The 14930-nt window shown below is 38.2% G+C and overlaps 1 protein-coding gene across 2 annotated transcripts in view; it reads right to left on the reverse strand.

Annotated features, from left to right (window-relative positions):
- Positions 1–14930, reverse strand: part of LOC108972994 — a 111457-nt gene that overhangs the window by 16922 nt on the left and 79605 nt on the right. For both annotated transcript variants that reach the window (XM_018939984.1, XM_018939980.1), the window contains exons 5-11: positions 13234–13344; positions 11723–11926; positions 11226–11377; positions 10258–10402; positions 6207–6337; positions 4786–4945; positions 358–527 (exon numbers count right to left, since the gene is read on the reverse strand). In XM_018939984.1, coding sequence (XP_018795529.1) covers positions 358–527; positions 4786–4945; positions 6207–6337; positions 10258–10402; positions 11226–11377; positions 11723–11926; positions 13234–13344 — 1073 coding nt within the window. The remainder of the gene's footprint in view (positions 1–357; positions 528–4785; positions 4946–6206; positions 6338–10257; positions 10403–11225; positions 11378–11722; positions 11927–13233; positions 13345–14930) is intronic.

A 14930-nucleotide genomic window follows, 5' to 3' on the forward strand; every position in this document is an offset into this window, starting at 1 on the left:
ACTAACAAAAACAAAAACAAAAAATTAAAGCACTGCGAATCATAGTCAAGTGAATTAAAAGTGGGGAGAAATGAAAAGCGACCATGCTCGGGAGATCCAAAGCGCCCCACCCAGCTTTCAGYAAGACAAGCGGATCCATGACAGCCCAATGGAGAACAACGAGTCACGAGAGTTTTGTAAKTACAAAAGTATGTGTGTAAGTCCAGTATAAATGTGCGAAGRACTGACACCCACTGAATAGGTCGAGTTCAATAGCGGAGCCTCAATGCGCCCTCATTGCACGGCTACCGGCACTCTCACTCTACTTATTCTGTGTGTGTGTGTATGTAGGTGCATATTAATGTGTGGGATAATTACCTCCGTTGAGTGCAGTCGGGCGGGCAATTCTGTTTGTTCGCCGGACGAGTTAAATGTCCATGTAAATGCCTCCGCTGGCGGTGATGAGTCCACTTCACATTTTAGCAGCAGTGTTTCGTGCTTTAGGGCGCCCAGCAGCTCTTCATGATCGGTGGCACAAGTGGGTGCAACTGCAAGCAAGAAAAAAGTACCAGACAAATGTTGAAAAAGAAAGTTCGAAAATGAATACACAGTGAAGCATAAAAGCATATTTATATGTAAAACCGAGTGAGTTGAATCGTGCTTGCGCCCTTACAGAGGTTATTGCGTGGGATGGGCCGCTGATCTTTTGTTTACTTCGACAAGCCTTGCAGTGTGTGCGGCAAGTACCAGCGAGCTGAAAAAACTTAAGTGTAAGAAACAGAATTGCTGCTTGCGGATGCCCAACGCTTCGCATAATGAAATGAATGCAGTGCCGCGTGCGAAAGACCCTTGTAACGCGCTCCACCATCTACTCGGCAGCGTTTGGCGCTTCCTGCACCCTAGAACTCCTCACCAACTGCAAATGTTCGTTTGCAACCTGCCTGCACTTCCCTTAAAAGCTGTTGTTTTTGGCTTTTTGTATGTGCGCCATTGGTTGCCATTTTTACGCTTACGCCATGCTTTCGCTGTTCTCTCGCTATCCTGTGGATTTTTTATTTCCATTTCTATTTTTTGTTTCTGCGAGTGTAATTAGCCTGAAAGTCGCCGCGTTGGCTTGAAATTGCAATTAAGTATCAAGTCAGCATGTGAAAGGCAACGGGCAGCTGCCACAGCAAAAACAAGTGAACACACACTGCTACAAAGTCTTGCTGCAGCAGAACGTGTCCGAGGGGAAGGTGCCGCATTCGTTGAGCTGTTTTGTTGCTGAAGGAATTCAGCGCAATTTTTCGCTCGGCACTTAATTTTGTCATTTTTCTTTTCTTCTCTTGCAGTTTGTGGATTTTGTTTATTTATCTTAGCCGCTGTTGTTGCCTTCCGGCGTTGCTGAAAATGCAATTATTTATATACGCAGAATCTGGCGCTGGGTTTTAATTCGCCTTTAAAGTTTCTAAGTACGTTATAAATATTTTAATGCGAATTAAACTTGACGCTTTTTGTCTCTGTGAGTGCCTAGTGTCTTTTACTGTCRCAGTGCCAGCGAAGACTCTAACCAAATACATTTCCAAAACATGGAACCCAGAAGGGATTAACTTATTCTTACATTTTTGTTGCCCACAACCTTTGAAGAAGACCAGTATTAAATAAAAAAAAATTGGATAGCGTATTTAAAGCTGTCTTCAATATAAATATCTTTAATATAAATTTTTTGTGTTCCAAAAATTTGTTATGTTCTCTTCTTTTATAGCGACCGTCTTATTTACAGTTTTTTCACTTTTTAGTCCCGCGATTCAAAGAGTGCCGGCGCTGTTGTTTCTTTGCTCTGCAAATAAGTCTTAGGTTATAATTTTCTCGTTCTTCACATATGTACATACAGAAGTAAGAAGCTTCGGTATTTGGTAACCTCAGTGGTGATATACCAACATTATTTAGTTCTTTTACAGTAACTTTAAATATTCATCTCCAATTAACTCCATGCAACAGTGCATCAATGAACTTAATTATATTTTTGGCGATGAAGCTCTTTCGAAGATGGTATGGTGAATGCGACCTCAATTCGTATAAATTCCAAGACGAATTTCATAAAGGTCGTCCAATATCAATTGTAGCTCCGGAAACTATTGATAGTGCAAGATTACCATGTGACTTTTCGTGACATTGAGGCAACTATAGGGATTGGTCGTGTCAGCATAATCTCAGTGTTGCATGAATATTTGATTATGAAAAAATATGTTCGCGTTCCRCCAAAACAAAGTTCGCGTCCATTGTTGGGGGGAATTTTTAGAAAAGTACTACAGCGCCGCTTCGAAATATGTCGATGACAGCGTGATAGATGCTAAACCAAAGTGAACAGCAGTCGGCTGTATAGCTGCTTCCAGATGAGCCGAATCCAAAAAGGTTGTTTGCACACGAAGCATTTCGAGCAATTGGTTCCTTGTTTTCTGGAGAAACTGGACATGACTCAATCATACCAAAAAAACAACGCAGAACAGTAAGTTCTCAGTGATATACAATTGTTGTCCAGTTGTCTTTCGAAAATCAGGAAACCCAACACAGAAGATGGATCACTCTTCACCACGACAATTGGAACATTGATTGTCTGAAATAACTGTTTGAGTACTCAAAACATCAATTGGATGAGTCATCCACCGTAAAGTCCTGATTTCTCATCGAATGGAGGTTTTGAAAATATCTCAATCAGTGAGGCAAACGTAATTCGAACATTGGTGCAACCGCATGCAAAATTGTATAGATTATCGATGATTAATATTAGTTTTTGTTCCCTAATACCGAAATATAAAAGGCAACCCTTGTATCACTMAGCATATGGTATATTTGCTAGGTTTTTAAAAAACTTGCGAACGCTGGGGCGATAAGTGAGCGACAGCCGCGCATTCATTACGGACACCCCGCCGCCTTTTGATCCACAATATGCAATCCRAAATTCTAGTCGAAAATCCTTTTATACATTTATCCGTTCGTTCTTAAAGTGTCAGAGTGGCTGCTGAAGTTGCCAAGCGATTGAAAAGCTTCGCCGAAACTCGGCACCCCCTGTCTGCAGTGTCGGCTTAGCGAATTATGTTCTTACTGTTTTTATTATTTTACGTCTTCGTAATCTTATTGAAGTCTTTGACTGGGCACCCGCGCTGTTGTGCCACTTTTCAGTTTTATATATTTGATTACTTTTGTTTATTCCACTTTATAAGCGAATTAGAAGCCAGAAAGAAATCTCCATGAAAATGAAAAATCTAACAGAAGTTTTACGCTTGATCTGCATTTTGTCTGCGCGCTGCCATCCTTTCTTTCCACTTTTCCTTATATTCGCCATGGGATGGTGGCGCCGGCGAAATACTCGCTTGCCCGGCCGTGTGTAATTGCAGGCGAGCGAACGCGTTTTTTCACTTTACAACGGATTTTTTATTGTTTTGATTTTCGYACTAAATGCCTTTTACGAATGCAAAATAGTGCCGCTCAAAGCCGGGTGACAAACTTTGAGACGCCTYTATCTCTGCTATCCTTTGCCGCTGCCCATCTCGCCTCTTTTGGCGTCTGCGGCGCGACTTACTACCGCCTGTAAGTCTCTAAAAATATTCATTACTCTAAAATGGTTGCCTTGCCGYCCGCCGAAGCGCCTGCCTTTCAACGCTAAGTCGCGATGCTTTCGTTTTACTGTTCTTGAGTTATTTTCCTTTCAACTTAACTCAACGCTCGGGCAGCAACTACGCGACGCTTTAACTGTTGGCAGTTACACTTCATTTCATTTTGCCGACTCCGTCGTCAGTTTTTAGCGAAATGTGCGGATGGCTGTACGCGTGTGAATCAGTGGTTCGCCAGTGCGTCGACTGGTTCGTTCATTCACTGCATTATTCGCTTTCATTTGTTTTCTTTTCGTGAGCTTTCTTCGGTGGGATTAATCGAGTTGAGGGTTCTCCTCTGATCCCTAAGGCCTTTGCTACTGCACCCCTGACTTTTTTTTATTGTTTTTTTGTTGAAAAATTTGCATGCCCATATAACTGCGTATGGGGCAAGCTGGACAGCAGCGGCTGGACGAAAAGGACTACTTTTTATTTTGTTTTGGGTACAACAACTTTTGAGACACTTTGCGTTCGCTGCAAAGCTTTTTAATGCATAAAAGCGCTTAGAAACTTTTTACTTAAGTGTGTTAATGTACTTACATAAGTGTTTAAGTGCGTTCTTAAATCTTGTCGATTGCAACTCTTTAGCCAGGTCAATTTAAAATATAGGCTTTAAATATTGAGCATCAATAATTTTGAAGTCCTGAGTTTCGAAAAGATTGAGCTCTATTTCGTTCGCGTCTGTTTTGCTTCCATACTTGATAGGTCTTCTCTCGCACTGGGTTGAATTTTTTTCAAGATTTTTGACTTTTCGTGTCAACGCTAGGTTTTCCATTAATATTAATAGAAGCGACATGCTTCTCTATTTGCGACGAGTCAAACATTTGCTTGCAAAAATCCTTTTGAGTAGTTCAGTGTGCTCCGCCACAGCGCTTAGCAAATTACCATGAACTACTATTATTCCGTTAATAGGATTTTCTAACGCAAAATGCTTTGTAAATAACGTTATTGACGAGCATTCGTTAGCTCAGTACTGACTCACATACGTGAATACCTATTATAAAACATGTTCGTTAGTATGTCCGCATGTAAGTGTCGACGTGCTTAAAATGTATAAACACATGCGCTCACTCACTCTCGCACTCACGCTCACTATAAATCATACATATGTATGTAATAACATCAGAAAGTAATCAGCAATGATGAAATCAAATTGTTTTCACTCGGTACTTACAGCGTATATGCAATGAAACCGGATTACTGGCGCCCCTTCCCTCCGAGTTTACAGCCAAACACGTGTAATCACCAGCGGATGCACGTGAGACACTCTGCAGCACGAGTGATTGATCCGAAAGGATAATGCCAGCTGAGATGTTGTGATGCAGTTCCTTGCCCTAAAGTGCAATGATGCATCCGTATGAGCCAATGATAAATTGTTATTGTCGTTGTTTTTCGCCGTTCGGTGAGGGTGCCGGAAAAGCACAGTGTTGCGTAAAAGGATCGGAAAGAGAATRAAAAGAATACGAGATAAGTGAAAAAACGTATTTAAGTACATTGTACAATATTCTTAAGTCTGCGCGAAGTAACGTTGAGCAAACGATGAAATGAAAGCATCAACGCCACTAAGAATGCCGGCAGCAAACAATGAAAATGAYATGTGAAGAGCAGAGAGCGTCAACTTAAGAGCACTGCTTGGCGAAAGTGCCATGACCATCTGAACTTTAAGGCGGAGTAAATTGCCATTATATGAATTACTATATGTGAAGTTTTCGTTGAATTATCAGCAAAAATGCCGCCTACACCATATTCAGTTGAACATAGAAGATGTTTCAGATTTCATTCATATTTTTGTATATGAAAAACTTGCTTTAATAAATTATGATTCAGTCTTTATTCCGAAAAAGATCGGGTCTCTCTAGTGAGCTTATGGTCAGTACTGTTAAAAAAGAAAACTATAAAGTATATAATAGAATAATTGGACATTCCTGCGCGTAATTAAAGATAAATTTATAATGCAGAATTGAAAAACGTGTCTTAGAATTGGTTAAGTAACGCTTAAAATTGAAAAATGTATAACATATSCAATCTGATTGTGAAATTCATCAGAAATAAAAGCTACGCAACGAAAAGGTGTTGATGGAAAAAGGGACTAATGTTTATAGATATTTCAAGTTTGCAAGTTAATGCCTAGGCATACTTKAATGCCAAAAATTATGTATACCTAAATTTAAACCATATTACATGCTGTCCTATAATTCTATGAAAAATCGAGCAGAACRTCGCGTTCCAAATCGAGTTGAACAGTTAATATGAAAAGCATGAGTAGTAAAACCCTCTGCGAAACCCCCTCGGCACACAGTGAGATATGGTGTTACCACCATGATGGCTGTAATAGTACAAGACATATATGTATATATGAGTGCAGTTAGCAACATGAGGTTTGTTTTTCAGTGACACTTTCTGTACTCAAAAGTTTCCATGTGCAACAAATTTGCACTAATGTGTGGCGCACATTCCATTTAAATGCTTGTATGGCTTAATGCGCCGTGGTAGTTGGAAGAGTGGACAGGAATCTCGTTCGCAAGTAAGTATGTTTGATACTCATATTCAAATATTTCTGAACTTGTGTCCCTACAACTTTTGGACTGCACTTACGTTATGAAACCATGACATTTTGTAGGGCTTGGGATTCGATTGTATAACACATTCAAAATAAACGTCATCGCCCTCTTTTATATCGTCTGGATTTAGTGAAGATCCCATTTTGAGATGAGCCGTTGGTTGATCTGTAAGCAGAAAATTGCACTGTTAAAGCTTTCCATTTAAAATGTCTAGTTATATATATGTAACATTATAGTTCTTTGTCGTAAAAATTACCACACATACGCAAAAACAAATATTATAAAATGTTTATAATTGATTGGGATAAACTTAATAGGTTTCATAAAATTCAACAAAGCTTTATTCCAGCAGCTTAAACCCAGGTTAATTAGTTCTTTCACAGCATGCGTATTTTAAAGAAAATCCACAGATACGGCAAAAAGCTCAGTGGTAGCAAGGATTGAAATACATCTGGAGGTTAAAGAACACACCCAAGTAGTTACTAACATCCAGTGTGCTGTTATACTGAGCGTGCTTAAAGACTTGAACATCTATAAATCCCTCAGAAAACTAATTGAACAGAAGCGCAAGAGCAAATCAATAATTTCAATGGTGGAAGCTTCAACGATGAGCAGATCTGTCCAAATGAGAACTCAAGGAGGCATGTTATCTCCACTTCTCTATTTTAGCAATAAATTAGTTGCTGTTAACTCTAGAAAATAATGGGGTACATGTTGTAGCCTGCGCTRACGATGTGGTGGTTAGAAGAAGTTTTCTAAAACTCCTTGCATACGGTTAGCAAATATTATTAAATGACATAACCCATTGGGGTGTATCGTATGGACTAAACTTAAATGCATGCTGATAAAGCTATCCAGTACTCCAGAAGTCATGCCGCCATTGTTAAATGGTACCAGGTTATACAAAGGACTAGGTTTGGACAGGAAACTTTCGTGGAAACTAAACTTAGTATTTGAGGTAAAAAAAAAAAACAGCTATAGCTCTTTGCATCTGCAAAAGGATGGCGGTGCCCATAACGGCAGTAATGTCTGGGGTAGCTTCTTGGCTCTACACAGTAGTAATTAGGCCGATACGATACTAGTATGGTGGCTATTAATGGAAAAGAAATACGTGGAACGGCTTATGTACAAAACGTCATTTTACATTTGCTGGCAAAAGACTTCTTCTATAAGCAAATGGCAGTGAAGTCGGCTCTTAGACTGAGGGAATCCTACAATATGGGGCCTTATATAATACTTAGTTTTCGTTTCGACCCACTATTCCTGATTTTTGAAATCTAAAAGAACTAAAACTACATTATGTCCTCCAAAGAAGACAGGGACGCAGGGATAAAAACCTATACAGACGAGTCCAAACTAGATAAATACTTAAATTGCCTTCCGTTTACCAAACATCTTAATGTCTTCCAAGCGAAGATCACAGCAATCAAWGAAAGTCCTGTTGTTGTGACACGKAGTGTGCTAAGAGTATATTTRTAYTTATATATACTGAYAGCCAAGTGGCGTTGAGGTCTCTTAGGGTTTCGTAAAACATAGCGAAATAATGTCTTAGTCTCTTAGTGGATCTAAAGTCAAACTTTACAATAAACCTGCACTGCGTTCCAGGGGAAAATTATATCATTGGTAACTGCGAAGAAAATGAACTAGCTAGAACAAGCACCACCCTGCAATTAGACTCCATGTCTCTGGCCACTTGTAGATAAATAGTATAGTCGACGAACTTGTTGCAACTGTAGCCGAGTTTTGGTGGAGTCAATCCCAGAATTACTAAACAAATAGGCCAACGTGGCATGAATGAAACACGGGCCTCCCTCTCTCACTATTAAAATTCAAAACCATTGGTATAAAAACTGTAGTAAGGATGCCAACAGGCAGAAATTCCAGCAGACTACGGATGTATGGAGGTAGAAGAAGAAGGGACCGTAAACTATTTCCCATGCGAATGCAAAGCTCTGTACAGAAACGTAATCGCAACTATCGATCGAGGGTTTTTAAACGACGTTTTTGAAGTTGCTAACATAAAGCTTCTTTCTTTGATGAACTTCATCAGAAGCACGGGGTAGTTCAGAAAAAGACAAATATAGTAAGGTGCGTCGTCAGACAGCCACTCTACCTACCCACCTAGCTTTATTCGCAATTCCATTCGTTTATTCTATGCGCGAAATGGTTCTATAWCAAAGGCGGGATGAAATCTACATTCGCTCCAAATGACGATCACACACACAATTTCACTTGACACCCCTCTTCTTCGGGTTTTTGAGAGAATTTCGAATATATATAAAATTAGTTAGCAATTAGTGAAGCTTCTTTATATCTTCAGAGTTGGCAATGCCCCACCGAATATCTCAGAGATATTCATTAGTATATGTTATCCTTGGCATACTATTCTTATATATTTGTTTATATAAATGAGTGGATATTAGCTATTCCTGGATTTAGTTTTATTCCCATTTGCAYATGCCCTATTCAATACATCAACAAATTAAAGAACTGGCGTCTTCTCACGCCGCGTCTGAGATATTTCAAAGAATAAAAATTGGTCCGAGGGGACACTTGTAAAAAAMCSSYKRARKWAAAAAAAATCAAAGTGAAATTACCGTTGACGAGCAAACAAAGCAACCGCAACGGCGCTGTTGCCAATTACGCCTCCTGCTCTTTGTACGTACGTATGTGTGTATAAGTGTTCATATATATATAATCCGCATGCAAAATTAGGTATCTCTCAACAGAGGTGATATTAAAGTGGATGGTTGGCGGTCGACAGTAAAAATATTTATGTGTGCAAAAAGGCATCCTAACAAAATGAACTGGCGAGTTAGATGGAATGGGCTCAAATATAAAGAACCGTTAAGCCGGTCCATTTACAGATTTTTGTGACGGTTGGAGCTTCGCTCAATGAAAGCATCGATGTCTGTCACTGTAAAACATTTCAAATCGGCAGTGTTGTTGTGGTTGCCTTTGTGTTCGCCTACAAAAACTACGAGTAAATATTTTATAACAACAACAATGTGTGTATATATGTGCCTGCAATATGTTTTGAACAATATCCCTACAGCAGGGCCACTCGCCGTGAAATGTCCTTTTCAGAATTCGCTCCCACTGCCTCGCTCAGSGCAACGTGCCCAGCACCGAGCAATGCAAATGGGTAATTTATTTTTATTACAAACTTGGCCAATTTCATTTCTAATCACAACCCATGCCAGACCACGAACGCAAACAACAATTTGGGGGGGGCGAACATGTTCGGGCGAAACCAAAGGTTTTGTGCCAAGCACATGTTGCATGAATGGAATTTGTTCCGATTAAAACATATTTTGAAATTTCATAAAGCTTTTCGAGTGTATATTTTGAGGTTCCAAATTCATATTTTGGGGGGGAAATACGCTTCTCTCTCCACCTCCTTCTAGCACTTACCAGCCTGCGTCACCATGAGTGCGTGTCTATATCAGACACAATTGTGTGGGCGTCATTCATGCAGGCATAATACCCGCTTTAGCTGGTTTTACTGGGGTATAACAAAGTCCAAGGGAAAGTAACAAAAGCACAGCAAGCAGCACAAAGCTTCGAGCATTTACACAGCTTCGCAATTGAATTAAATTGAATGTAAGTGTCAAAGGGCATTCCCAACAACGGGCATTTAGTTTTTAGTGTTTGTATTTTTGTGGTTTTTGTATATTTACGGCTATTTGTGTGTGTGTTTTCGGGCTTATTTATGGGCATGAGTTGCTATTTGAATTAGCTCCATTTCTAAACGCTGCAAAACGAGCAACGAAACTTTCCAAACATTCCACTGACCATCCCTGGCCCGGCACCCCACTGCCAGTGGACACTGGAGGCACATATTTCGCAGTGTTTGCATATGCTTGCATAGCAGCGTTTAATAATGCGCTTTGCTGGTTATTGATCACTCTTGGCGGACAAGCACAGCCACTTATTGTCGTAATTTCACCATAATTACCCACCACACTTCGCTAAAATTATTCAATTTACATATACACAAATATATTTAAATACTGAGCATTCTGTTCACAAGCAAACACACAACGCACACAAAGAGCGTGAAATAATTGCATTTCATTACTTACAGTGCACGACCATCCGCCACTTGTCCTCGATGGAGCTGTTTTCGATGAATTGATTTTCGGCACGGCACGTCAAATACTTGCCATCGTCCTCGCGAGTGGGCGTGAATGTCAATATGCTTAGAGATTGGTTGTCGGGTTCATTAAACTGTTGTGATGGAGTTAAGCAGGTTGCCGCAGCATTGCCAGGAGCAGCAGAGAAAGTGGGATTAAAATTAGGAAAATTATTAACTTACGATAAAAGTTTTGAAGCWTAAAAATTTTAATTTTTCGGTGCTTAAAGCATGTTATTCCACGYCTTAGTACATAATATTGCTACGATGGTATCAATAATTGAATATTTCATGAGTTTGAGAATTGCTCGCGGTTTTTCTATTATTCATGTAAAAAATCAAGAAAACTGATTTTCAAAATATGACATTTTGGGTATTTTCTTCAACTGGGGTTTCAAAATAATGCTAAATTTTAACTTAAGCAGTGTTATTTAGTAAAAACTGATTAAAGAGTAAAATATGGTACATCTTTCTAATTTTCATATACAAGTGCTATCTTCATATGTATACTAGCAATCGGTTTCTAACACAGATCACGACATGTATTTATGATAACTCAAAAAACCATACATTCTTATGAGTTTAGTCAAAATAAAACAATTGTATTCCGTGACTATATTGGGTTTTTGAAAAATACTCTACATGGAGGTAATTAAAGGAGACGGTGCGTATGAGTAATTTTACTTAAGCAAGCACTGTACCAGGAAGTGAAAGGACTAAAAAAATTTCAGTTGTTCTCTTAAACTAACACTATCATGCAGCGCGTACACAGGGTAGTAAAATACTTGCGTGGAATATACTAATATAAAATATTTGTAGGAAATTATAGAAAATTTGATAATTTTCCTAAGACTTCTGGGATGGTTATAATTGGAATATATATATGAGTGGGAAGTAAGTTATCCGCGTTATACTTACATTTTTCGTGAATTTTTTCAACTGCTTGTTGTTGCGCCACCATGTAATGACCGCAGCTGGTTTCGAACCGGAAGACTTGCACTCAATGTCGTATGTGCGATCAGCAGACACGAAGCGATCCTTCGTCATTATGTGCACAGCGACTGGTTTTACTACAATTGAATAAGATTTGCAAATAACACGGCTTATGAGCGTACTACATTCATTATTTTAAAATCAAAGCTCATTTACTAACTCATTCTAAAATTTMAAAAAAAGAAAAAAATAATAATTTAAAACTCGCAGAAAATTGAAGTTTTAGTAAAGCTCTATATAAATCGTAATCACTCTATTAGCGTTACGACTTACAGATTACCAGATTTGCTTAMATATTTTAGCGAAATTTGTTTTGAGTCATAAATTTTGCAAACATTTTAAACTAAAATTTCCTTTTCTGTAAATGAAAAGTTTGCTTGTGTGTTTACGGATGAAATTCACTCTGCAATAGTGATACTTACAATTGACATCCAGTATGACCACTTTGTTGTTCGGCGGCGTCAAATTCGTATTGCTCGCCACACAAACTAATCTCGCATTCAAATGTTGTCGTCCAATATTTGGATATGACAAGTGGTTAACAGTCTTGCCGTCCGGGCGATGCTCGAAAGATTCATCAATCACCGTATTATCTAAATACCATGTTACATTTGGACGTGGACGTCCTGTTGCAAGTGTTGACCAAGCACACATACACACACCCATATGCACGAGTGATGCAGAAGGGCGTCCACAACAGTTTGTTTTTGTTTTTGTTTTTGTGTTTGTGTTTGTGATTTTGTTTTCGGTTTTGGGTTTTGTTTTTTATTATTAGTGGCCATGACAGCGTTGTTGGCAACAACCGAAGTGATGGCAGCAGCAAAGGCAACCAGCAACAATGGCAACATCAGTGGCAGTAATGTTCCAGTTACGCCAAGTAAAAGCAAGTGGAGCAAAGAGAAAAAATAAAAAATAAGAATAATAGAGAAGAGTTGAAGGAATACAAAGGCGCGCGGAAAGAATAAAAAGTTTGTGAAAAAGTAACAAAAAAATAAGGGAAAATAACGAAAAATGCGGTAAGTTCGCTCCGAAAAAATTGTGTAAAAATAAATGAATGTGGAAAACAAAGGAACGAGAAAAATCGGTATTGAGAAATATTTTTGCCAGTTCATCATTGTCAGTTAAGTTGCACAGTTGAGTGCGGCGGCCATTAGTTAGTTACATGTTTATTATTGTTGTCATTGTAGTTGTTGGTGTAGTTTATATTCGTTGATGGTCCATTGCAGTTATTCATTTTATTATGGTTTTTTTTTTGTTTTTTATTTTCGGTTTTCGTTTACGTAGCCAAGAGTTTTTTCGTTCATATAAAACAGCACGAAATGGATTTTAGCCATGAAGATGACATAAATTGTAACGGAGCGCATGTTGTTGTCCCAAACGGTCCCACATGGTCCCATGCAGCGCCATTGGTAGTGTTGAGAGTTATGTATGGTATGTGTATGTATGGTCCAGTGGCGATGGTTGTGGTGGTTGAGATGACAGCATTATCAAATGTGACAGCATCAATCGTTGTTGTTTTTGTACCGGAAATGATAGAAAGCAGAGATGGTTCAAATTAGTATTTCGATCTCCCCACGAGACATTCTTCAGAATTGATTGGCACAAATAGAGAGTAGCGATAAAACTAAAAAAAAATTACAACTTAGAAATCTTAAAAAAAAAGTATTATTTTTTTATTAAAAATCTTAAAAAAATTTATTGTTTTTTTATTAACAGTTAATTATTTGAATCCCATTTTATATGGATGGTGGTTGCATTTCCAATKAAATTATTTTATACTTCTACTAAAGAACATATTTCGGAGCAAAACTCAACATAGGCTTATTTACGTTCCTCGGAACTATTTACGTAAATTATTGAAATCATATTTTCATAATCTGTTTCATTAGGATTCTTATTAACAARTTTTTCAGTAAGTAGGAAGTTTTCTTACCGCCTGTCACTTCACAAGCCAGCACTATATCCGTTCCTTCGTTAAACGACTCCACATTACTGGCCTTATCATGTCTGTTAGGGCCATAAATGACTGGACGATCCGGTGGCACTAAAAAAAGACAAATAGTGAGCTTATAATGTAAAATTTAAAAAAATAAAATTATAAAATGACTAGTCTGTTTCACATATGGCTTCCACTATAATTTATAATTAACACTTGCCAATATGACCGCACATGTACTAAATTGCGCAACAGCGATACTCTAACGCTGGACCAAATGCACCTTACGGGAAGTACCTTCAGAAATTCGAAAGTGATTATGTTGCTGCTCTTTGGATATTGGAATGAATGGGCGTACACACTTGTCTCTATGTACAATTTTAGCGATAATGTGTAGCAAAGTTCTGTAGAAGCCTTCAAATTATTGTGAGCGAGCTTTTATAGTTGCAAGCCATGCCTCTTCYTAATGAAGACGAAGTACTAAACAATGCTTTCTCTTTCAGTTACTACAAATGCGTTACGGTATGTGTAAACGAAAATTTTTGAATGTCCGTCGYAGTGCTTCTTATACAATTGCCTTCCAGAGCATATATAACGCCATAGATCTGTGCAAAGGCAACTATTTTATGAATGTGTTTTGGAAAATTGCTCAGTTTCATAAATAACTGTTTGCGTTGCACATTTTAGCAATGCCGAAAATACCTCTAAACATTTATTATGGCATCAAAAGTCGAGTCGGTTCATTTATTTGCTGTTAKTTACAGACATTCGCATTGTGGCTTATCTCTTGCATCGCAACTGAAATTTATACGCATATATACATACGTATGTATGTATTTGCAAACAGACATGCATGCAATCACACATACGCACTTGCAACACTTTAAACTTGTAAAATATTTTTCAAAAGGGGAAATTGTTCTGACAGTTAGTGGAGACATATGTTCTACTTAGAATACATTTTGACAATCAGTCTTTAGTTAGGTATCTTTGGGTAATGAAGTATATATTCGGCCATCTTAACAGAACTTTTAATTCTCGGAAATGAAATGTTTTCTTATGCATAGGACAGTTAAATATTATTGCACAAATAAAACTCTAAATGACATTGAGAAGTTTGTAATTAAAATTTCCCTAAAAATAATATTTAAAAAAAAATTTATTTTGCTAAGTTTTTAGGACTGTTCTTAATTACTATGCCAATATGAGCGCAATCTGTCAACCAGCTATAAACAAGCAGCTGGGTGAACAACCGTCAAAAACGGCCGGAATTGTGAAAAAACAATTTGTGGATTCACACGATGTGACCGAATTTAAAACCAAAAACGCAATGAACACCATCGATAAACTACCGAATTCATCGGATTTGGCTACGTGTTCCTTAAAACTAAAATAGCCGTCAATTGAAGAGATAAAACAAAATTCGCTGGAGAAGCTGAACGCTATCGCAAAATGTGTTTATGAAAAGTATTCGGGGACTGGAGAAATCGTTAGCATAAGTGTATTACATCTGATTGAGATTAATATCGTCACGACGAGGGGTTCATTAAGTGAAATGATTGTGTGAGAGACACCGGCGGTTGTTTAGCTATTGACAATTTTTCCTAAATCGGTAAGATCGAAGACTTAGCGTCTACCTTAAACAATAATGACGGCTATTGAAGGCGTCTATCTCTAGGTTACTTTCTGGTTAT

This window comes from Bactrocera latifrons, unplaced genomic scaffold, assembly GCF_001853355.1.
Source record: "Bactrocera latifrons isolate USDA-ARS-PBARC rearing strain unplaced genomic scaffold, ASM185335v1 scaffold_11, whole genome shotgun sequence".
Classification (NCBI taxonomy): Eukaryota; Metazoa; Arthropoda; class Insecta; order Diptera; family Tephritidae; genus Bactrocera; species Bactrocera latifrons.